This window comes from Corapipo altera, unplaced genomic scaffold (genome assembly GCF_003945725.1).
Source record: "Corapipo altera isolate COAL_440 unplaced genomic scaffold, ASM394572v1 61553, whole genome shotgun sequence".
Classification (NCBI taxonomy): domain Eukaryota; kingdom Metazoa; phylum Chordata; class Aves; order Passeriformes; family Pipridae; genus Corapipo; species Corapipo altera.
Genome location: NW_020884918.1, coordinates 5,957,284 through 5,982,722, shown reverse-complemented (window position 1 = coordinate 5,982,722; position 25,439 = coordinate 5,957,284). Strand labels below are relative to the sequence as shown.

The window sequence follows — 25,439 nt, the reverse complement described above, 5'->3', positions numbered from 1 at the left end:
TACGGATGTTGCCTTATGCATCCAGCTCTGCCAGTGGGAGATGATGCCTCTCCCCTGGAGGTTGCTGCCTCTGTGACTGTGCTGCTGGAACCATACTACAGGAGCACCAGCCGAGTTCCCTTCACCCAGCTGCCCACTGCAGTTGGAAGAAATCTGATTGCTGCTTTTTCCCAGTGGAAACTGGGATTTTTGTGACAACCTCAAAGGCTGGCTGAGCTGCATGGAGCAGTTTCCTCTGGCCTGGTAGTGGATGAGAAGCTGGGATTCCTTTCTTATGACTCTAGCACATCTTGGATCGGGAAAGAGCATCTGTCCTCAGACCTGAAGTGCTGTTTAGGGGCATATATGTGAAAGGGAATCAACCACCTTGACATAAGATGCTTTTGCAGTGGTGTAGCTGTCTCTGTTCTAGCTCTTGGGCCCACATAGGTCTTCCTGTAAGTTTCAAACCAGCTGTGCTTCCCCATCCCATCCCTAGAAATGTTCAAGGCCAGGTTGGATGGGGCTTGGAGCAACCTGATTTAGTGGAAGGTGTCCCTGCCCGTGGTAGGGACGGAACTGGTTGAGCTTTTAGGTCCCTTCCAACCCAGAGCATTCTGGGATTCTGTGATTGTCGTGGTAGTTGCAGCACAGAAGCTCAGTGGAATTCAGAACACTCTGCAATTCTGTCCTGCAGTGCAACATCCTCATCCTCTTTGCGCTGGTACAAGTCCAGAATAGCATCAGTTAAATCCCTGAAGTCAATCCAGAATTACACCAGGACAAATAAAAATACGTTTTGCCCAGCAGAGCCCCAAAAAAGTGTAAAATCAGTCTGTTCAGTTCCAGCAAGGCCAAGTTCAGTCTGTAGCCAGTGCCCTGTAATTCAGAGACTCCTTTGGACATCCCCTTTGAGTTCAGGCATGTGAGCAGTTTCCCTCTTCCCTTAAAAATATTTCCTTGTAAAGCCTTTGTGAACTTGTGCATGCGTTGATGTTATGGTTATCACACATGTAATTTCATCTGACATTGTAATGACAGCATGGGGAGTTCAAAATGTAACAGTAAATATAGTTGTTAGGGGAAAAAAAATTACCAGCATCCTAGCCCATCATCCTGAATGCCTCTTCACGTCATGGGAGGGATGCAGACAGACTCCAAACACCATCAGCATTTCTGGGTTCCAGCTGGAAGCTGCCTGGAGTTCAGGATAGGCCAACACAAACAGGAGAGACTGTCTCTCTCTGCATGGCAGGGCTGCATTTTCTCCTCCTTTTCCCTATTTCTTTTTGTTTGTTTGTTTGTTGTTTTTTTTTTTTTGGAAGGGTCATCCCTCTAAATAGGGGACAGGCTGGAGGTTCTCCTTGCTGGCTTGGGCTGTTTCTGTAGCCTGAGGCGTGATGCCCCCCAGATCCTGCACTCACCCTGGGCTGAGAGCTGAGTCCTGACTCGACCCCTGGTTATTTTTGAGTGCTGTCGGTTTGTGATGCTGTATGGAAGGGTCATTTGCCAATTCCATTATAAGCCTCATTTACAACTCAGCTGGTTTAAATCAGATCAGACTGTGAGTTGGCATGTGCATGGAGTCAGCTGAGACGTAGGGCTTGCTTTGCTGGGGGACCTGCTCCCTCAGACCCCCTGTTTGCCTTCAAAAGCATTGGTCGAAAAGTTAATCCTATTGATTTTCAGTATTATTCTTTTTTCCATGTGTTTGAGCTGAAACATCTAAGCAGTAGATATTTTTCTTTTTCTTCTTCCAGGGAGAGTTCAATATTTTTTTTTTTCTGTTGGTTCTCCACCAGCTTTGACTATATTTACCAAGCTGGGCATGGGTGGGCCTCACCGGATCGCACGGATTGCTCAGGCGGGTGAGGCTTTGCAGGATCAGGGCTGAGCTGAGGACTCAGCTGCTGTTTAGCTTATGAGCAGGTTGGCAGAGAAACCAGGGACTTCTCACACAGAAGGAGCTGAGGCACGAATGAAATCTGAATCTGACCCCTGATCTTCAGTTAAATTGCTCTGCAACCTTGAGAGCTGGATTAAATCATCCCCGGAAGACAGGGAGTTGCCTCTGGATATTCAGTGCTTGGGCCACACTATAAGGTTATGCTCATATATTACCTGTGGTCTTCAGAGAGCTCATTAGCTGGTTGGTTTACATATAAAAAATCTGGATGAAACTCTCATTCCCCTTCCCTGACCATCTTGTGCTGAAACCTGGCAGTAATTCCACGAGAAAGGCCCAGCTCAAGGGTTGGAGATGTGATGGCATCTCGCTGGGGTTTCATCATGGTCAGGACATATGATTCAGAGAAATGTTGGCTTGCAGAAAAAATGGTCATGAAATCACAGAATCATCAAATAGTCTGGGTTGGAAGTGACTTTTGAAGGTCATCTCATTCCAACACCCTGCTGTGGGCAGGGACACCTTTCACCTTCCAGGGCTCAGGGCCCCATCCAACCTGACCTTAAATGTTTCCAGGGATGTGGCATCCACCACCTGTATGGGCAGCATGTGGCAGTGTCTCACAACCTTTATCACGAAAAAATTTCTTCCTTTTGCTCAAAGCCATCACCCCTTGCTTCCAGGGATGGAGCATCCACGAAAGTCCCCCTCAGCACAGCAAAGGGTGGGGAGACACAATATTCACCCATTCTGCCTAATTCCCCTCTTCTACGGGGCACGGGCTGTACTCACTTGGAGGAGACACTTTTGGGTAAAATCTGGGTGGATTTGGTCTCTTCTGTGCAGCAGGGTCTTGAATTTTCATCCTGTGTTGGGGTTGACTGCTGCAGCACGGGCCAAGCCCAGGACTAGCCTTCTGCCCGTGGTACAGATAATGAGGTGGTGGTGCTGGAAGGGCCGTGTCTTTGCAGGCTGGGCTTGCAGGATGAGATGCTCTGCAGAGGCACCATCCATGAACATGTCTATCCAAAAGCCACCTCCTGTCTGTGTGGGAGCTGTTCTGACCCAGACATTGCACGGGGGCTCGTGTGCTTAGAGCTCCAGGACTGAAATGGCATTTACAAATCAGTGAGGCTGCAAAGGCTCTCATGAGAGTCAAGCAGGAATATAATATTTTGGGTTATGCCAGAGTTAAATAGACCAATCTGAGGTACCTCTCTCCTAAATACCTGTGGGATTATGAGCCTAATGAATGGCAACACGGTGTCAGCAGCACAGGGCATGGTGGGAACTGAAAGGTGAGGCTGAGCTTGTGTTATGGGACTTGGCCCAGAGCAAGCTGGGCTTTGGAGAGGTGCCTTGTGAGAGGTAGGACAAAGCTGGTGTGAGTCTGGAGACGCCTCATGTCTTGGCCAATGCATGGGGATGGTTGGGGGCTCCTCCTGGATGGATGATACTGGGAGATATAATGGGGACCAGCAAGAAACCTGCCCTAACAGGGATGTGTGCCCTGAGATGCTGTGGGGAAGGCTGAGGAGGGTCTGGAGGAACAGTCCTGCCCAGGCAGGGGATGGAGCGCAGCTGCTGCCAATGCCACCGCCGAGCTGAGCCTCCCACCCCACCGCTCCTGGAGCCTGCCTGTACCTGCTCCCAAGCCGATATTAAGCCTGCTCAAACACTGCACCGCCTTCTCCTCACATTGTTTTCTGTACCCCACACCCAGCACCAAAATAGCGATAACCCCCCCTTCCCCACCCTCCCGCGGTGACTCAGGCTGGCGAGCAGGCACACATCTGCTTCTCATTTAATGTGCAAGCGCTCTGACCCTTTTATTTCTATTCCCAAAGTCCTCCCGCCGGTGGCTTTCTCTCTGGGGGCGAGGGGAGAGGAGAGCAGAGGAGGGGGAGGCTGGATCCCCGTCCTTCGCTCTGTGCTTTTCTGGAGCCCTCAAAAAAAAAAAAAAAAAAAAGTGTTTTATTTTGGAGCGGTGTTTTCGCGCAGGCTGGTGACAACCTCACCCGGATCCGCATCCAAGTCCCTTGCAATCCCGTCCACTCCAGAAGGACGGCAGCCAAACCAGTTTTCCATGGTTAAGCTGGGCACATTTTTCCGCCGTGGTTGGTTGTATTTTTTGGTTGGTTTTTGGTGTTTTTCGTTTTTTTGTTTTTTTTTTTTTTTTTTGCATCAGGAAGCGAACCCACCCAGTGTGTGCGCGCCGTTCAATAGGAGCCTTTTTTTAATTTCTTTTCCTTTTTCTGGCTCTGAAGAAGAACAGGACGGGAGCGAGGGAAGGGGCTGGCCTGTTCTCCCAGGGGAGCTCAGAATGGAAGGAAATGGCTTTTTTGGATATTTTTAGGGCCGTGCTAGAAGGAGGTACCCACCACTGACGTGCTCATTGAGTTGCAATGTTGTGTGTCCATAGGGATATATCATATATATATATATATATAGTTATCCTATATCACTCCCTACAGCAGGATCTGGGCATCTTGCACAAGGGGAAGGTGGTGGAGGAGAGCAGCTGCTAACACATGGGCAGAAAAGCCACCAGTGATGTCACATACCTCATGGCCCCTCATCCATCTCATGCCAGAGCTGCTGGAGGGACCAGCAAGCTGATGCTCAGCCAGGCCAGCTCTCGTGTGGATGTCTGGGGAAATCTGAGGATTTTCCTCCTTCTCTCTTTTTTTTTTTTCCCCTCCTTTTGATGACGTGGGAGGGGGATTGTGTCACTTGAAGTGAGAATGAGTTTGCATGAGAGTGAGGTGGTTGCAGAAGATGACTGGAAACTGATCTGTTTCATTTAACATATTCCCCCCTCCCACACATGTTTGAGGTATATGTGTATGTGTGTGTGTGTGTGCATGTAGATACATGTGGAGGGGAGATATTCACCAGCAACATCATCTGGAGCGTGGTCAGGAGAGCATCAAGGCTATGCAGAGTCATGTAGACAGGGACCTCTGAGGGTTTCAAGGAAAAAAAAAGGATATTGAGCATCTCCAGCCTTGCAGCATCTTCTGAAACCTCAGCAGAGAGGAGTAGAAGGGAGATGGTGCCCAGAGCAACCCCTCAAGCTCCAGACCTCCAAGGAGCTGCTTGAATAAGGGTGGGGGGATAAGGCTGAAAGAAAAGACTGTGGTCAGGTGTGACCATCCTATAAAGTCTCCTGTCTGGTACCTGCCTGCCTGTGGTTAATTAATTTGCCCCTGCTCTGTGCGTAGATGAAGCCCTCAAAACACCATCTGGAGCCAGGCGGTGCCTTTGATGTAGCTCTGCTAATTGTTTATGTTTATTTGACCATTTATCACCAGGATCCCCCTTTGCCAAAACCCGCTCGGCGCATCAGATGGCACTTGTCATGCAGCATGCAGACTTCATCAAGCTGCCACCCAGAAGTGACCCAGAGCTGCTGGTTTTTGGAGCTTTATATAAACTCTGGAACTGGGAGGTGTGCTGGGTAATTTAAACGAGCCGGAAAGAGGAAACCGAAGTGAAAACGTAGCCCTTCAATTATAGGAGGCATTGAACTCTATTCTGGCCCTGCCAGGGCTCCTGTTGGCATTTATCTGGGGGCCAAGAACTGTTTCCAAGGAAATAGGAGAGCCCTGGGGCATAGTCCTGGTGATGTGATCATAGAAATCACAGAATGGTTTGGGTTGGAGGGGACCTTAAAGATCATGTAGTTCCAACCCCCTACCATGAACTCAACCTGTTCATCACCACATACCAATCGAGAGCTCAGCCTGAGCAACAAGGCCACAGAGGAACTGAGGACAGAAGATATGGCCTTAACTTAAAATACCCCATGAACTGGGGTTGGATCCTGGTGGTCATGGAGCAGCAGCAAATCCCCAGTACAACCAGTAGCATCCAACTGTTCAGGTCACTGAGGGATGATCTGATTCATAATTTGCGATTTTGCCAGATCGTATCTGTGCATAAACTAAGTTGTTGAGGTACGAAGTGCTTCATGTAGGCTCTGGGAGGCTGGAGTTAACCTGCAGGGATGGATTTGTTGGGAGATGCATAATATTTGCTGTGCTGTATAAGCAGTCTTTAAAAATTCACCGGGCTGGATTCACAAAGGGCACAGGAGATACTTAGGCTTCCACACCTTGACGAGCAAATGAGTGGCACCTGTAATCACTATTTACCTCCTTAAGCAAATAGTCCTTCCCAAGTAATGCTGTAGCAGAGACATCCAGCAGTTCTCCAGTACTGATGTGCCCCAGGTCTTCTTGGCTGGCTAAACTTCTGCATGGATTTTGGAAACTGGGAAGAGAAGGGGTGAAATATGAAGTTGTTGGGTTCACTGGAAGCTGTGGAGGTGGTTCTAGAACACCTTCTCTTTTGGATTCCCTCATGGGACTTAAGTGAAAATGGCTTTTTGGTGGCCAAAAAGCTTATAGGAAATTAATAGTTCAAAAAAAATTCAGTTTTATATAGTATGTGCAAATATACATAGTTCACATGGGCTCAACTTGCCAGCCAGATGTTGACACGGATGAATCCTTGTATGCCCAAGGATTTTGTTCAGAGATTAGTATGAATATTGAAGAGTCCGGTAGGTAATGGAGAAATACCAGGGTGAAGGTCACCTGTGTGATCTCAATCCCCGAAGCCTAAAAAAATTAATTATGTGATCAAACCATGCTCGACTTCTGGGGCTCTTCCATCTCACACATCCTTGGTTCTGTGGGGCCTGGCCAAAATGGGTTGGGCTGTCCCCTCCATGACTCCCTGACCATTCCTCTTCTCCCAGCACCAGTGGGAGGTCTCCATCTGTGCCAGCATTGCTGGGGCTCTGGTTGGCCTTTGCATTGGTGTCCTACGGATCATCCCCTTAAATTGTACTGACCTGTTCCATTTACAGAGGTGTTCCCTTGCCAGGAGATATGTGGGGTGATGCCACCTCTGCAGCCACCTACGGGGCTTCCTCCCTATCCTTGCTGCAAACGAGCATCTTCCATGGCAAATGTGACCTTCTCTGCATCCTTCCTCCCCAAAGCATCACTTTGGAAACCTCCGCCCTTTTCTCCTTTGTCCAGACCTAAGCGAAATCCATGAGTTTTTTGGCAAGATCCTCAGTTTTGAGTGGATGATCTGGTTGTGTACCTCTTAAAAGCCAAACACCCCCAACTTTCCCAGCTCAACCCCGCGTTTCCCGAGCGAGGCTGGTCCCAAGGGGAAGGCTGGTCCCGGTTACGGGAGGCTGGGGCGGGTGCCCAGCCCGGCAGTAAAAACCTGGTGCTATTGCTACGAGGCGGTTCCCCTCCCACAGCACCATCTTTGGGTCTGCAGAGTGGCTCCTGTCCTCTAAAAACCCAATCACTTCCTTGCGAGGGAGGCAGCGGTTGGTGTCACCATGTTTTCCTCATCATTTGAGGCACCTCGCCGGGAAGTGATTGAAAGGTGAGGAGTGCTCTGCCCCACCTTCCCGCCGGAGGGGAGAAACGCTTGGTACTGGGGTGGGTGGCTTAATAACATGTTCTCCTGGAGACAAGATGTTCAGAGGGCTGGTGTGCTTGAGGAAATACTTGCCTATTTTAGATTTTTCACCTTCCTATTTTTTTTTTTTAATTAAAAAAAACAACAACAAAAAAACCAAAAAACAAAACAACCACACAAAAAACGGCTCTCTGCCTGCCTTCAAATAGGCTTTTAGGGATCCCAGGTCATTCTTGGTCTTCCAGATTGGAGTGAAGTGCTTGGCTGAGGCAATGGTGTTGTCCCTGTGGGGCCAACTTTGAGTAGGGTGTCGATGTGGGTGGCTTTGTTCAGGGATGTTTGCACAAGGGACTTGCTCAAGGTCATGGAGCAATCAGTGGATACAGGAACAGAACCCCAACATCCCTATGCCCCTAAAACAAAATCATTGAATGGTTTAGGTTGGAAGGGACCTTTAAAGATCGTCTAGTTTAAACCTTCTTCCATAGGCAGGGACATCTTCCACTATCCCAGGTTGCTCCAAGCCCCATCCAACCTGGCCTTGGACACTTCAGGGATCCAGGGGCAGCCACAGGTTCTCTGGGAAACCTGTGCCAGTGTTTTTCCACCAGATAACAGAAGCAGGAGGTATCCATCACTGGCCAGAGTATTCCATAGAAAGTAGCTGTAATATTTTGACAGATTAGGGTGATCTCACATGCACATCTTAATTGCCTCATTACGAAGAGGCACAAATAAAACTGGGGGGGAAATAACCCATATATATTTATGGGCTGATGGATGCAGCAGGCAGGTCTACACAGACAGGACCATGGGTGGATGCAGAGGGAGAGCAGCCAGCCCACCCTGGCTGCTGCCTCTGTTCCTACAGCCTGGAGCAGGGATTGGGAAAGAAGAGCAGGTAGCAAAGCAGCAGAGCCAAAGCATCTGTTCCTCAGGTTGCTCAGTGCCCTGGGCAGGGGAGGTGGTGGTAGAAAACAAATCAGGATGGGGAAAGATGATGAGATCTCCTGATGACTCTCCCATCCCTGGAAGTGTTCGAGGCCAGTTTGGATGGGACCCTAAGCAGCCTGGTGTAGTGGAAGATGTCCCTGCCTATGACAGGGATTTGGAATGAAATGGGCTTTAAGGCCAACTCAAACCATTCTGGGATTCATTCTGTGATTCTCTGACTCCCTCTCCTGACACAGGCAGCAGGCTGGGGTGGCCTGGGATGTTCAGCACCCGGAATCTTGGTTTTGCCACCTCTGGGATGCTTTACTGAGTGGCCTCATGCTTCAGATGTAAAGCTCAAATTCCTCCAGGGGTTTTGTGTCAGCAAGGACTGACTGGGAGTGGGGGGCAGGATCTGGATGGGATGGGGGAGCAGTGTCCAGGAATGTCCAACCCCAGATTTATCCCTGGGTTTGCACCCCAAAGCCCACTTCATGTACAGAGGGAGTGAAGAGAAGAACTAGAGACACCTTGTTTTGCCTGGAAAAATGACATTTTGACACCAGTAGCAGGCAGAGATCAGCCAGAGCCTCAGGCTCCTTCCCCCGCTGTGCTGAATGCAGAATGAGCCCAGCATGGGGGGGCAGCTTGTTTGCATCCTCAGCTTACCCTGGGGCACCCCCCTGTCTTTGGGGTGGCAATCCCATGGAGACTGACTATAGGCACACCAAAAAGAAAGGTAGTCAGGAACCAGCAGCTTCCTGAGGGGAAAATCATAGCGAAGAGAAGTCCAATCAATGCACATTTCAGGGTGAGTTGCTCCAAAAATCTCTATACAGATATCAAAATATAAAATAAACCCACATAAAATATAAATATGTACAACACTAATGTAAATTTTTAAATATGTACAATACACAAACAATAAAATATTAATGTGTTGTGATATTAATATATTAAAATGTTAGAGTATTAAAATACTGAAATATTGAAATGCTGCACGTTATGGCAATTGTGTTACATGCCAGCATAGAATTAAAGGCCAAAATTGCCATTTCCCAGCTAGGACTCGGGTTGTGAAGCGTTATCCTCACGGATGGAGCAGTTGGGAAGGGGACATCCCCATTCCTGCCACAGCCCTGAACCAGGAGCCACACCTTGCACAAACCTGGGCTGTCTCCTCCAAGGGCTCAGCTTCCCAGGTCTTTGTCCCTGGGGATGAGGAAGGAGATGAGAAAGGGAAGTGCTGGTGAGGAGCCCTCACAGGTCACGGGTCTCCTGCTCCTGGCACTGAGCAACACTGAGATCCAGGGGCAGTATCCTGTCCCGTCTTCCCCAGGGCTCCTCCGAGCTGCATCCTCCATTTCCACCCATACAAATGAATATAGGCAATATTAGTTTGTTTCATCTATTTTCAATGCACATATCTGTAGAATCTATTGAGTATACTTCTGGGGTTTTTTAATTTACCACGATGCTAAATGAGCATTTCGCCTCTCTCTCTGGTATTTCAATTTTACATTACTGGCTTGCAGGTGCTGTATTATGCTGGAGGAGCTTGAAGTGAAAAGATTTAAAAAAACCTTTCTAAAAAAATAGAAGGGGTTTCTGAGCAGAGGAGTACCTGGATGAGTTTTGGGTCACCCAGGGAGTGCACATTGCAGGTGGTTTATAATATTTCTGTGGTCCCCGGCTTGTATTTGGATTTTTTCATCCATAAAGAGTACGAAGCTTAGCTCCCCCTGCCCCCTTTTTTTCCTGTTGCAACCTCAAGTGACTAAATCTGTTGGCAGAATGTGGGGAGAAGCAGTCTGACACCCGAATAGCATCTCCCAGCATAATTTTTTTTTTTTATAAATCGTGCTTTTCCTGGCAAGAAAGTAATGAATGAGTTTTAAGCATGACCATAAATGCAATGTTTCGCGATGTCATTCGCAGAGTACATTTATTTTAGGTGCCCTCCACCCTTTCCACCATCTCCCTCCAGTTTATTTTAACAATGCTGTAATTTTCTATTATAAAATGGGATTTTTCTCTTTAACTCCATGTCATCTGCTCAGCTTTTGCATGTGTGTGTGTATGTGTGTGTGTGCGTGCACTGGTGACATTTGTCACCATCAGATGCTATTTTTATGCCTGTTATTATTGAGGACCCCACCCTTGGCTTGGGGAGGGGAAGGGGGGAGTGCAGGAGGAGGGAGAGGAGGGAGGGGGAGGAAGGAAAACGTCAGGCTCAGCACACTTCCAGCCTCTGGCCATCAGCCTCCCCGGGGGCATGGGAACCATAAGGTCATTTCTCAAGCTCACTGAGCTCCAGAGCTGTCAAACCACCCTGCGAGTTTAAAAAATGCAAATGTATGCAAATGAGCGGGCTGCTTCTCTCTGCCTCCTCCCCCCCCCCCCCGTTTAAATGACATGAATCACCTTCAATTTTGCCAGCATCCTGTAAAGTTATCAGCTTGCCTAAGCACTGTGGTTAACAGAACCACTTCTCATGAGGACCAGGAAGGGAAAAGAAAGGAAAACCAATCAATTTCCATCAAAACTAACATCATTTTTTATATATTTTATGTATATAAAATGCATATAAAAATATATAAATTACATACCCCCTCGATCTCCCAATTCAATATTTTCTTGCTATGTAGTGAACAATTCACTAATTAGGGATAATGAAGTTTAATGCCCAGAAAAAAACCTCTATAAAAACATTTCTCAAGGTAGTCTAATATTCTGATTTTCTGATCTTTGGCACTTGGGGTGAACTGGCAGTGAAAGATCAAAATAGGCTTGTAGGAAGACATGTTCCTTCATGCAAGGAGCTCCTTTAGCACTAATGCACCTTCCAAACAAAAATAAATGAGTAGAAGATGAAAACAGCAATAGAAATTTAATTGCTCATGCTTATTATTCGGGATACAAAGCCCTAAAAAAGGAAGTTGTCTTTTCCTCCCTGGCTCAGGGGTTATTTATTATCTCACACTCCACTTGGAGAACACATTGGGTTTGCTGTCATTTATCAGCGATTTTCAAGGGGGATTGGATACGGAGCTGGTGGGGCTCATAAAGGAGTGTAGCTGGTTAATGTGGTTAAGCACAGCACACACTGTAATGAATCAATTTGTTTCAGACAACAGAGGTAATTAGCGTGGAGGTAATGGGCACACCACGGGACTCGGGACTGGAGCATCCTCCTTCCACCAAAACTGCCGGTTGCTGAGGCTGAGGGGGCTGGGGGGGGCTGTAATTCCCGGTTCCTCTTCCCAACTCTGCGCATAGGGAGGTGGCTGCAGAGGCCTTCCCATGGTGCCAGCCCCCTGGGAGGCTTCACTGGTCAGGGACAGCTGTGCCTGCTCCCCGTGTGGCTCCCACCAGGCTTGTGGTCCATGACCTCTCCCCAGGTGTGCTCTGTCTGGGTTGCACCGTCTTCCCAAGGCCTTTGCTCACTGGCTCCCACATGCGAGTTTTTGGCAGTACTGGTTAGGTATGGGGAGATATCTGCGAGTTCTCAGCTGGAGGATGGCCCTGCGGAGGGAGGAGAAGGGAGACAGCATTCCTTTTCCCACGGGAATGTTCGCTGCTGAGTCTGATCCCCTCTAGGGGCCCCTCGGGCTTTGCCAAGGGTCGCTGGCATCCTGGACAAGGTGAAGCATGGATTTTTGTGGACAACCTCCATCAGGCCAGGCTCTTTCCACCCCTGAGGGCTGGTGGCAGGTGGGAGGGTGGGAGCCAGCCCCTCACCATGAGGTAGTCCAGGTCCCACAGCTGGTGAGAAGGAGGTTTGGAGTGAGTGCAGCCAGACACTGAGCAGGGAGGGACATCCAGGACATGGCAATAGATCCCGGGAGAGATGCGGAGGTGGTGTGGGGTGGAATTGGGAACCTGACAGAGGTGCAGGGGGTGAGATTGGGAACCTGATGGTCTCAGCTGTGTGAAAGGGGGTGGAGGGGGGCTGCAGTTTCACTTACAGGTACCCTGAGTTCTCTCAGGGATGAACTGCTCGGCTCTGAACTGGGTGTCTACCTGCAGCAGGGCCACGAGCTGGGGCTGGTAGAGGTGACACTGCTTGAACACATGCTCTGTGTCCTGGGGGTTTCCAAAGGGTTAGTGTATTCAAAGTTATTCTGTCTGTTTGATGTATTCTGTGTGTGAGGGGATTAATGTATTCGTCGCCTGCTGGAGGAAATCACTCTCCTTTCCTGGGATTTCTCTTGTGCAAGGGCTGCTGGAGCCATGTGAAAGAGGAAACATCTTACAGATTAAAAAATGGCAAAAAGAAATCAGGTTTTCCTCTTGGGTGTGGGCTTTTTGCTTCCGAGTTTTCCTTTGAAGCTAAAACTGCTCTAGCAGGGGAAGATGTCTGCCAGATGCACAGGGCATTTGATACCATGCTGACAAGTCCAAGCAGGACTGGGAATGAAGCAAGCTCAGCTCATGGGAGAAGATGGCAGACAGCAATCTGTGTCTGGCCAGGTCCTTGCTCCCTCTTTTTCTTCCTCTGAGCATTTAGGTACACCGTGACATAAATCCTTGCTTGCCTCCCCACTCCCAGATCCCTCAGCAAGACATTCCTGTGTGGGTTGTCCACATGCTGAGGTGACATGGGATAAATTCCAGTAGTAGCAGAAGTAGCAGAATTGGATACCTGCTTGTCCATTAGGATCACTCTCCTACTGCAGCAAGTAGCCATGACCCTCCTATTTGGGACATCCAGTTGTACCAGTCCCAAGAACAATGGTGTAGATGGGATGGGCACTCCCTGGCTCTCCTTATTTAAGCTGTGTGGGTGCTGGGACTTGGCAGTGTGAAGCAATACAGCATCACACTTTCCCCACGTAGCTCCTGGCAGGGCAAATACAACATGTGCCTGGAACAATGTTGTCTCTGGGAGGATGTAGAAGAAACCTGATGGGAGAGAGTCATTGCACAAGGTTCCTGAGGGAGGGATGTGAAAGAGAAGAGGGAACTTGTGGTGGTTATGAAAAGGTGAATGGAGTGGGAATCGAGTAGAGGAGGATGGAGACAAAGAAGGAGATGAAAAGATGTGGAGGGAAGCATAGGTTAGATCACAGAGGACCTGGAAGGAATTGAAGGTGGCATGGAGACGCAGTGGGGCCGTGCAAGTGGGAGGTGATTACAGGGGTCCAAGTGAGGTGGGGGAGAGAAGGACACAGGGAAGGCAGCATCATTTTGGCTTCACTGATTGGGAATCTCCTGCTAACGCTCCGCTGCCTGTGCTTTGTCCTAGGGCACTAAATGAGAATATGGCCAATGGCATTGAAGATCTTATCGGGATCCCATTCCCGAACCACAGCAGCGAGGTGTTGTGTGGTCTGAACGAGCAGCGGCACGACGGGCTCCTCTGCGATGTCATCCTCATCGTGCAGGACCAGGAGTACCGCACCCACCGCTCCGTCCTGGCTGCCTGCAGCAAGTACTTCAAAAAACTCTTCACTACCGGCACTTTAACAGACCAGCCCTATGTTTACGAGATTGACTTTGTCAAGCCTGAAGCACTTTCTGCCATCCTCGAGTTCGCCTACACCTCAACGCTCACCATCACCACCTCAAACGTCAAGCACATCCTCAGTGCTGCCAAGATGCTGGAGATCCAGAGCATTATCAATGTATGCCTTGAAATCATGGAGCCTGACAGAGAGGCTGAAGAGGAAGACGACAAAGAGGATGAAGATGATGACGAAGATGAAGACGAAGATGAGGAGGAAGAGGAGGAGGAGGAAGTGGAAGATTTCGTCAACCAGGAGAACCTAACCGATGTACAAGAAGTAAGCTGCCACCAAAGCCCTTCTGAGTCTGATCTTACCGAAGAAGCATATCCAGAAGCACCTAAAGATTTTCCAAATCACTTCCCAGCCAGTAACTCCTCTGGACACCTGGGCATGATACGAGACTTCTCCATCGAGTCCTTGTTAAGTGAAAACCTGTACCCTAAGGCAAACATCCCAGAAAGAAGGCCAGCTCTCTCTCCCTTTGCCCCCAGCTTCTTCCCCCATCTATGGAACGGAGACTTTAGCTCCTTCTCCCAGCTGGAGGAGCCACAAGTAGACAACGGCCCCTTGGATCTGGTGATCAAAAAGAGGAAGATCAAGGAAGAGGAAGAGAAGGAAGACCTGCCTCCACCTCCTTTCCCTAATGACTTCTTCAAGGACATGTTTGCCAACACCGCAGCAGCTCCCTTAGGGCATATTAAGGCAGAGACTGACTATAGCGCTTATCTGAATTTCTTAAGCGCTACCCAGTTCGGAGGAGTTTTTCCTCCATGGCCCCTGGAGGAAGAGAGGAAAATAAAGCCCAAGGCGTCCCAGCAGTGCCCCATCTGCAACAAAGTCATCATGGGAGCTGGCAAGCTGCCCAGGCACATGAGGACCCACACGGGGGAGAAGCCCTATATGTGCAATATCTGTGAAGTTCGCTTTACCAGGTGTGCATTGGGTACCTCTGCCATGTGTGGGAAGGGGGATGGTGGTGTTTGGAGGGGCCACGTCATGACCCGTGGCTGATTCCTGAGCTACACTTTTCTTTTTCACCCCGTAAAAAAAGTAGGATAGAAAGCAGAGCATGGTTTCTATCCCTTCAGGAAAAAAAAAAAAAAAAAAAAAAAAAAAAAAAAAAGAGGAGTAAGGGAGGAGAGTGAGGAGGGTGGAGGAAGAAAAATGAACCTACTGATTTTTGTGGGTTGTGGATGACATCCACAACTGACTGGATCCATCCCCTCACTGGACAAAAGCTTAAATAAGTAACAGGATATTTTCAACCCCACAATAGTTCACCACAGTGGGACCAGAGTGAGCTGGAAAACAGATGGTCAAACAGCCAAGGAAGCTTCATCTCTAGTGTGCTGGGAGATGCATTGAGTTGGGAGGGCCGTTTAGCCACAGGATGTAATTAGTTTGGGTTTGCACATTTTGGCACCAGTGTAGACCACAACCAAGTTGCACATGTTTGGACATGACAGTATCTGGGTTTTCTGAGGCTGGAGCAGTCCTAATTATTATATGTTACAGTGCAGTGGGGGTCAGTCTCTTCTCCAGAATAAAAGGCAACAGGACAAGGGTAAACTGCCTCAGGTTGCACGAGGGGAGGTTTAGATTGGATACTGGGAAAAATTTCATCATAGAAGGGGTTGTCAAGCATTGGCACAGGCTGTCCAGGGCAGTGGTGGAGTCTCCATTCCCGGGGGGATTTAAAAAATGTGTTGTTGTGCCACCTGGGGACGCGACTTGGTGGACTTGGTAGTGCTGGGGGAACAGTTAGACTCATAGAATCCCAGAATGGTTTGGGTTGGAAGGCACCTTAAAGACCATCTTGTTCCAACCCCCCTGCCATGGACAGGGACACCTTCCACTAGACCAGGTTTATCAGAGTCCCATCCAACCTGGCCTTGGACACTTGCAGGGATGGGGCAGCCACAACTTCTCTGGGCAGCAATTGGAGCAGGCTATACAAATCTAATGCTCCAGCTTGAAACCCTTCCCTGCAAAGCTGGGCAAATTTAATCGGCGAGCAGAGACAAATAGATTCCTGGACCTGCTTTTGCTGAGTATAATTAATATCTAATGAGGACAATCTTTACCATAATAATAAAGCTTTCTGACAAGAGCATGGTATTTCAGCTCCTGGCTGCGTGTGAGAGAGAGCCCTATTAAGCTGGGGCAGGAAAACCAGAGGAAAATAATCTGCGCAGTAGGCAGAGGCGAGCTCCTGACAATGGCCAGACACCTGGGGTGCTCCTGCATTCAGCCTGCCTTTTCTTCTCCTGTCCTATGATAATATTCCAATGGAAGATATGCAGATGATGAGGATTTGACCTGAAAATAAATTTCCATGCTCCCCTCCATTAACGCAGCAGACACCGCATTATGATGCGGGGAGCATCATGCCTCGGGCGGGCACATGCGACGTGAGCCTGGCTCACCCTGCTATTTTTAGGGGAAGGGCCACTGCACGATGATAATTCCTGCCTGCAGGAATTCAGATCTGGCTCCTGCTGGTGCTGCATCCCCAGGTTAACGCTGGGTTGTTGCTTCCAGACAGGTGGTTCACCCCGGTGGTTGTGGTGGCATCCCAGGCTGGAGGGACCACCTGGCCAGCCTGTGTTACTCTCCTGCATGTGGTGCTGATTGCTGATGAGGACATGGCTTGTCTTGACCCATCACTGACACCTTCCCTACAAGGGACATAATAGGGCCAAGCGTTTCCAGAGAGCTCCCAAAGTCCTTTACATGCAAGGGCAGCGTCATTGGGCTTAGTTTGGGGAAACCGAGGCACAGAGAAATGCTGGTACTGGCTCACTTTGAAGGTTAGTAGGAGGGTTCAGGTGAGAGTTCAGGCATCCTGACCCCTAATCCAGGCAGCTTAAATCAGCATCATGGAGGTTAAAAGCTCCATGCAGAACTGGTCTAGCGTGGCCCATCGCTAACACAGGGTGAAACCCAACAGCTTTGACATCCCCCATATGCTCAACAGCTTCTAAATACAGAGCACAGGGGTAGTGGGACTTTAACCCAGCAAAAAAATGACAAAATTGGGACTGACCCAGTGGTGCAATCTCCCATCATCACTGATGAAAACGAAGTTGTTCCTGTGGGTCACCTGAAACTGAGCTGAGCGTAGGAGGGACTTTTCCTTCTCTAACACCCTGAGCAAAGTGGAAATATCAAAACATTGGTTTGTTTTTAAATGCACTTGGAAGGATTTTGAATAGCAAACAGCTATTTGGTTTTGTTTGAGGTGGTTTTTTTTAGCCATTTGCAGCATTACTCTGATGTGAGAACTCTCCTTTAGGAAAAAGTGTGTTTTTAAGCCAAGTGGAGTGATTGAGATGTAGGAAGAGATTTCTGTCGGGATTTCCTCAATGCTGCCACTTACATTAGTGTTTTGCTCTCAGGGGGGAATCTCGTGCTTCCTGAAAGCATCAGACTTGTGCCCCACAGTGCCTTCACTGGGGAGATGCAAGCCCAGATGGTCCCTTTTGGGGTCCCCTGGGAATGAGATGCAGGGAAGCAGAGGTTCCCAAATGGGATTTCTGAGTGAATCAGTCCTTTGTGTTATTTCTGCCTTTTAAAGAATTGTGTAGGAGCAAATCTACTGGGGAAAATAGAGAAAATATATTTTCCTGGGTGGGGAGTCTGCCAACCTCCCCATCAGATCCCTTCTCCTCCACATCAGTAGGATGTGAGGACCCCCCATGCACCTGGATGTGCCACTCCCGCCACCCAGGGACATCTGATCTCAGGAAGCAGGACTTCATTTAATAGCTCATTAATTTTTTTCCTTAAACAAAGGCTGCTCAGCCTCTAGTCTGCTGTTTCACCCTGCTAGAACGCTGGAGAAAACTGCAAATATTTCAGCTTTTCCACCAAGACAGCCTCAGAGTGCTCAAGGAGAAACTGTTCCAGCCGGAAAGGTTAACATTATTTGTTCCTATTATTTGTGTTGTGACAGCTCGCAGAGCCCTAATCGCTCTCCTAATGCAATTGCATTAAGGCTGTTCACACACACGGAGTGTGGATCTCTGTTGGAGAGCCTGTGAGCCCAGCTCCCGGCTCACAAAGCCTGTGTCCCCCACGCCACATCCTCCCCGGGGTGCTCCACCACAACCGGAGCGCCCCACCCCGCCCCCAACCTCTGAGCTGCTCCAGGTAGAGCCATAAACCTTCTCTTATATCCCCCCGGGGCGTGGGGGGATTGGGTTTCTCCCTGTCTGCTGCCGGAGATGGGAAACAGCCTGAAAAGAGCTTTGCCTGTGTTTACATTATGCAGTCCTGGCACGCGGCGTGTTTATTAGGAAAAGCGATCCCGCTAGGTTAAACATTACATATAGAGGTTTAAATTAAATTATAGGTGGGGCTGGTGGCTCTGCTTTTTATTAACGCCTCCCACCACCTCGCAGTACGAGCCCCCTGCCTTCATCCGTGTGTGCGAGTTCGCCACGTTTTATCTGCTCGGGGTGAAATTTTCTGCGCTGCTTTGTCTTCCGCTGAGCCCTTTCAGGGGAAATGCACCCTTGTGAAAAACCTTGGGAAAACAGCAGCTTTAAAAATGTCAGAGTGGGAAGTCGGGGTCTGGCCCTGAGCTTGGCACAGGGACGGGGAGATGCTTTTTTTTTCCTGTCTCCCTAAAAATCTGTAGGTGCAGGACAAGGCTGGGATCAGTTTTCCAAAGTCAGTAAAGCATCATCTGGTGAAGAAGTGGCTCTCCTCCTAGGGATACTTCTCTGTATCCTTGATCCTGAGGGATTGGTGTACAGGGGTGGCCAGACCAGGGCTGCACTCCTCATGGACTGGCTGACACTAGTGTGCTGCCAGGCATGTCACCAAAAACTGCTTCAGTGTGCACACAGGCAGGGTGGCAAAAATTAGTGCAAATGTAGCGCCTTGCATGTTTTGAGGGCTTGACCTGGCAGAATAAATACATTTTTTTTCAGGGGTGGTTTTTATATTACATAAATCAAAATATCATAACATGTACTTATGTTATGTGCCATATAATTTATAATGCAATTATATTTTTAAACCATAATAAATAGTATTATATACTGTTTAATATTTATCTAAAATATATAATACAGTTTTATATGAGATATCTATAATATATAGGTTTTATGTATAATGATGACATGACTCCATGTGTTCTACATATAGCCCCAGTATTAGCACTTTGGAGGGTTCATACCAAAAAGCATTTTGTAAAACAATATGAATTTTCATACTTTGCTCTTAACTTGAACTCCACTGGTGCAACCTAGCTGAGCAGTGCTCAGCTCAGTTCAGCTACAGACAGCTTTACAGTTTTATAATCATACGCTTTAGCTGTGATTTTTTTTTGACTGCAGAAGGAAACATTTATTGCGGGGGGGAGGAAATAGTGATTGGACTGCCAGCGTGAGAAAATATTCTTGCTTTTAGATATTTGCCTTAAAAAATATATATATATTATATATATATATATATATATTTGTAAATAAGTACCATTGGGATGGATATTATGCTGTTCCATGGCTAGATCTGAAAACCTTCTCCATACTGTTGAGTGAGGCTGGATGTGTGCTGGCCTTGGAGACCATGGCAGCGAGGGATTGAGTGCCTGGGAGCTGCACCTCTGCCAGCACCACCCTCTGTGATGCTCCTGCTCCAAATGAAAGCCTCCTGAGACACCGTGTGGTCAGTGCAAGGATAAAATGAAAGGAAAATCCAAGAGGGACTTAAATTAAGCAGTATTTTCAGCCCACGGTGCCAGACTCTTGAATCTGAACAAATTTCTTTACTTGCAAGCAGGAATAGGGCTGTGCTATATTAGCTATTCCCTTATTTAGATATGCATAGATAGATATATTCCCATGTTTAGATGCTTGCCCTCTGTAACTCTCTGACAGGAGGGGGGAACCAGGTGAGGGTCAGGCTCTGCTCCCCAAGGAAGGGGAAATGGCCTCAGGTTGCACCAGGGGAGGTTTAGATTGGATACTACGGAAAATTTCTTCACTGAAAGGATTGTCCAGCCCTGGCACAGCTGCCCAGGGCAGTGGTGGAATCCCCATCCCTGGAGGGGTTTAAAGGCCATGTGGATGTGGCACCTGGGGACAAGAGTGAGTGGTGGCATTGGCAGTGATGGGGGAATGGTTGGACTTGATGATCTTAGGGGTTTTCTCCAGCCTTAATGATTCTATGTTTCCCTGCTTTTGGGGTTTATTCCAGGGGGCTTTTTTCCTCCGATTTAAGCTGGTTTTAATCTCTCTGGGATGGGCTGCAAACTCCTGACATTTGTGTGTGTGTGTGTGATGTTTATGTGCCCAGGAAAGAGAAGGTGAATGCAAAGATCAACCTGCAAGAGCAACCATGCGCTGGGGGAAGCCCCAAGACAGGCTTCCCACCTTTCCTCTCCTGACCCAAAGAGCAACCCCAACCCCACCCCTTCCAGCCCACGCCACCCTGACCAAGTGCCTTTTTTTTCCTCTCACAGGCAGGACAAGCTCAAGATCCACATGCGGAAGCACACGGGGGAGCGGCCGTACCTGTGCATCCACTGCAACGCCAAGTTCGTGCACAACTACGACCTGAAGAACCACATGCGCATCCACACGGGCATCCGGCCCTACCAGTGCGAGTTCTGCTACAAGAGCTTCACCCGCTCCGACCACCTGCACCGCCACATCAAGCGGCAGAGCTGCCGGATCGCGCGGCCCCGGCGCGGCCGCAAGCCGGCGGCGTGGCGGGCGGCCGGCCTGCTCTTCGCCCCCGGCGGCCCGCCTGTGGAGAGCGGCTTCGTGATGCCGCCCACGCTGGAGGAGATGAGCGGCCACCTCGGCAGCACGGCCATGTGCCTTCCCGGCCCCAGCCCCAAGCACTTCTTGAGCGGGGCCAAGGCCTCCTTCAGCCTGCAGGAGCTGGAGAGCCAGTTCGAGGAGACCCAGAGGAAGCTCTTCAGGCGGGCCCAGATGGACATGGAGAGGAACGCGGGGATCTTCGCCTTCGCCCTGGGCCACAATGAAAACCTCGCTGCCCAGCCCTTCTTCCCGCTCCCCGACCCTTGGAGCACAGGCTTCAGTGGCCTGGCAGGGCTGGGCCACGTGGCTCCCATCTCAGAGGCAAGCAACTAAACCCGCTCCCGGTCCCACCATGCGCCTGCTCCCTTCCCAGCAAGGCAGCCAGCTCCCTCGGGGCCCCCACCTGCCCTTTTGCATCACTGGACTCCCAATAAACTCTTCGTCCCCTTGCTGCCATGGGGCTTGGGGCACTGGGTTGTCCCTGGGGAGAGCAAGGAGTGGGCAGGTGCTGTGCCCCCTGGCCACTGGCACTTTAGACTCTGGATGCACTTGGCTTTGGGGCCATCAGGCACTCACTGTCGCACCCAGCCACCCACCACTCATGGCTCCATCTGGGAAGGCCAGGCCAGGACTGCTGCTCTCTTCAACGCTCCCGAAAATGTCACTTGCCTTAGTCCAGGGCACAGCCATCACTTTGAGATGGCTCTTCTGGGGGAAATACTCCCCATTTTCCACCTGCAGAGCCCACTGGACACCAACAAGCCGTCCAGACTTGGTTTTGTTCTGTTACATTCCTTGGCCCTTTTGGTCAAAAGGACTTTTCTCTTTTCGATATTTTTTTTTGTATTCTTTTTTTTGTTTTGTTTTTGGTTGGTTGGTTGGTTCGGTTTGGTTTTTTTGTTTTTTAATTAATTCCCACGTCTGGCAGCAATATTTATCCTACAAGGGATAAAGGGGAGGGTCAAGCAGCCACGTTGGGAGAGGGAGGATCCTGGCCTTTGACTTTCTCAGCAGTATATCAGATTTACAGGGCTGGTGAAAGTCCTTGATCTGCAGCATGAGTTGGGACCCTAAAAACATAAAATAAAAAAAAAAAAAAAAAAGGAGATAAAAAATCACCCAGCTGCAAAGCTGGGTGTAAAAGGGGGATTTACTTATTTTGGTTCTTTAGCTATTTCAAAATTTCAAAAGGAGAACCAAAGCCTATTTTGAGTATTTTAACTTCAGTTGCTTGAAAAGGTGAAGGAAAAGTTTTGGAAGAATCAGAAATGTTTCAATATTGAGCTTTCATTAAACCCTTGCTTTGCGAAAATGAACCACGTGGGAATTTGGAAATGAAAAAGTCGTTTCAAACCAAAGAGTCAGAATTCGCCGCCACTGACCATTCTGAAAAGTCTGGGGTTCTGTCCTTAATTCCCTCGAATTCCTATATGTATATATTTTGATGACAAAAATCTACAAAACACACTCACGTGTCCCCGAATGTGCAGTGTTGATGGGAAAAAATTGAGTGTGGAAATATCCCTGCTGCTTGTCTCAAGGGATCTTTGTGAAAAAGAAGTTCACTAAAGGTGTCTTGGTGGTTATATTGTCTACTTGCCAGCAAGCAGAAATGCTATTTCTTCACTCTTTGTTAGCTCGAAAGATAAGAGGGTAACATATTTAGGGTGCTCCAAGCTGAAGGTGACCAACAGGTTTGGGGTGTCTCCCCAGCATCCCTGCAGACCCCATCTTGGCCACTCCATCTAAGGGTTCTTTTGAGGCCAAAAGAACAGCAGATTGGCTGGAATTGCCCTGTCAGCCTCCTTCAGCTCTGAAACCATGAGCTACTCTGGTGGATAAAGGGTTTTGGTGACCATCTGCCTCCCATGGCTCCTCTTAGATGACCCATGGGAGGGAGATGTGGTGGGACCCCAGTTTCAGCATTGGCTGACATGTCTTGCAGTGAGTGTCCCAGGAAGCTGGTTTTACACGAAACCAGCACTTCAATATGTAAATGGTACAAACTGGGGCTTTTTTATTTCTCTTTTTACTGTTACCTTTCAACGTCAGCAAAATCAAAGGGAATGAGAGGACCGCGGGTTCATGAATTTTTTGGTTTGTCCATCAGTGAAGTGGTGGCTGGATGAGAATCTCGCCACCAGAGCATGGAGGGGGACACACGGGATCTGGGTTCTGCCCCTATGAGGGTTTGAAGGACTTCTGCTCTGAGACCAAGCAGAAAGATCCCAAGGAACTGCCCAACACTCGCTTCCTCCTCCACAAAAGAAATCCACAGAGACTCCACGTGCAACGAAAGTCAACGGAGAGAAAAAGAGAAGAAGAAAAAAAAATCTTCTTTAAACTGCAACAAACTTTTTCTTTTTAATCCATATCAAGTTCTTACAACAAGCAACATTTTGCAGATGACTGGTTCCTTCAGGTGTTTTTTTGTCTACTATTCGGAGTCATTGTAAAATATCCAAAGATGATGAGTACTGTATAATCTGCAAGGACTTGAAGCAAGGTGTTTTTTCTGTCTTGGTTTGTTTGTTAGGTTGGTTGGGTTCTTTTTTTTCTTTTTTTTTTTTTTTTCCTATTTGTCTAAGTGGGGATAAACCTTTGCAATTTTTCTATTTATAACTATTTTTATGTGATTGCTTTATGTACAAAACGACGGAAAAAATCAAAACAAAAAAGTAGAGAGAAACACACACACACACACACACACACACACAAACAGATTTGCCTTAGTTACTCACGGGACAATCACCCTTAACTTTGATCAATGCTAAAAAGTGAATGGGAAAAAAAAAAAAGGGAGACTAGATCCTTTTATGTATTTATTAAACTGTATTAATTGATGCTTTTAAATTATTAGCAGGACTTGATTCTCTTGCCTGTGGCCACGGTGAGAAGGCAAAGCCGCTGCAGTTGCTGACCCGCGTGGCCTCAGCTTTTCAGATGTTTGCCCGGCACACAAGTCTGTGCTTTCCAAAGGCACCTTTTGGAAAGCCGAAACGATCACTTCTGAGTGAAGCATCCACCCTGAGGGGCCGTGGGCGTTGTGATGCTGGTGATGATTGCGGAGTTAAGGTTGATTTTCCCGCGTTGGCGCTGGGTTGGGTAGGGTTGGAGGGACCTGAGTGCTGGCAGTGATTGTGTTTTGGGGGGGAGAGGGAGGATTAGAGAAAACCCTATTTCTTCCCATTTTGATGTTGTGTGGTGAGTCCAGGCCACAGGTATCCACATGTGAGCCCAGCTAAGCGTGGAGGTGCCTTCCTGGGGCTCTGCTTCCTTTTCACAGCCAGGATGGGTGTGCTGAACAGCAGCTTTGGGCTGGAGGGTCTCAGGGCTCTGTCCCAGCTCAGGGTGTGGTGGCTTCTTGTTCATCTCACCAGGCTCCAGACGCTTGGCTGCAGCAGGGACTGATGAGTACTGGACTGATCCCACAGCGTGGGCAGCAGGGGAGGGGGGGATTCTGCGATTCTGCCTCTCTGCCCCCTCAGGTGAGATCCCCCTGCAGAGCTGCCTCCAGCCCTGGGGAGCAACAGCAGAAGGTCCTGGAGCTGCTGGAGTGAGTCCAGAGGAGGCCACAGAGATGCTCCAAGGGCTGGAGCCCCTCTGCTCTGGAACCAGGCTGGGAGAGCTGGGGGGGTTCACCTGCAGAAGAGAAGGCTCCAGGGAGACCTGAGAGCCCCTTCCAGTGCCTAAAGGGGGTTTAGAAGAAAGACTGGGACAAATATTTTTAGCAGGACTGTTGCAATAGAACAAGGGGAAATGGTTTTAAGCTGAAAGAGGGGAGATTCAGATGAGATAGAAATTTTTTACAATGAGGTTGGCAGAACACTGGAACAAGTTGCCCAGAGAGTTGGTGACTGCCCCATCACTGGAAATATTGAGGACAAGGTTGGATGGAGCTTGGAGCAACCTGTTTTAGTGGAAGATGTCCCTGCCCATGTCAGGGAGTTGAACTAGATGAGCTTTAAAGGTCCCTTCCAACCCAAATCCTTTAATGATTCTGTGATTCTGTGAGCACAGCTGATGCAAACATGAGCCCTATAATTCATGTGGCCACTCAGGAGTTGCAGAATTTCCTTGCTATTTTCTGAAGGAGGTGCAAAAGCTGGAAAATAAGTGCCAGGTAGGAATGGTGGGACTAATCCCACGTCACTCACCCATTTGGAAGTGAAGTAACAAGTACCCTGTGCATATTGAGACACCTACATGTTGACACTTTTTAATTTTGGATGTCCTAACCTGCAACGTGATCTCCAGCCTTCCTCTGGAGCTGTCCTGGCTCTGGAGGGAGGCAGGTACTGAGGGAGGGTGATTCACCCCACCCACGCTGGACCTCCCAAGGGTGGGATGAATCACCTTTGACAGCACTTGTCTCTGCTACCTACCAGGGTGCTTTCCTTTCCCATAGCTCGATGAGATAAGGGATGTTCCCATCACCTCAACACCCTCCTCTCTGCTCAGCTGATGGGGCAGCCTCTGGAAAAACATTTCCCAAGAGGATGGGATGCTGGCACAGCCCAAGGACCTAGGTCAGTCAGCTGGATTTCTCCCCAGTCTGTTTTAACTGGGAATGCAGTGGTAAATAAGGATCCAAGCCCATCCTCCCAAGCCTGGGGACCAGGGATTCAGGCCCATGGGTTGTACATCCTGCTGCAATCCCAGTAAAAAACATCCCAAGTTCTTACAGCGACAGGTTATTTTCCTTCCTTCACACTCCTGAGAAGGACCCCACAGCATCAGATGCTCAGGCAGGGGTCCAGATCTGCAGGCAGAATCCAAAAATGTGTCTTGAGAAGGTGGAAATGTCAATCCCCCTCCCAGGGCAGGTGGTTGGTCACTGAGCATCTCATCTGTGCTTGGAGTCTGCATGACCACGGCAGGGTCATC

At 48.8% G+C, this 25,439-nt stretch overlaps 1 protein-coding gene and 1 long non-coding RNA gene across 2 annotated transcripts in view; one reads left to right on the top strand and one right to left on the bottom strand.

The window, feature by feature from the left end:
- Positions 1 to 532, bottom strand: part of LOC113953217 — a 6,695-nt gene extending 6,163 nt beyond the window's left edge. The window contains exon 1 of the long non-coding RNA XR_003529790.1: positions 367 to 532. This is a non-coding gene — a long non-coding RNA (uncharacterized LOC113953217). The remainder of the gene's footprint in view (positions 1 to 366) is intronic.
- The window catches only part of ZBTB7C (zinc finger and BTB domain containing 7C), a 128,132-nt gene extending 104,795 nt beyond the window's left edge, over positions 1 to 23,337 (top strand). Inside the window, exons 4-5 of the mRNA XM_027656163.1 lie at positions 13,518 to 14,711; positions 20,249 to 23,337. Coding sequence (XP_027511964.1) covers positions 13,518 to 14,711; positions 20,249 to 20,885 — 1,831 coding nt within the window. The 3' untranslated portion in view covers positions 20,886 to 23,337. The remainder of the gene's footprint in view (positions 1 to 13,517; positions 14,712 to 20,248) is intronic.
- Positions 23,338 to 25,439: the final 2,102 nt, after the last annotated feature.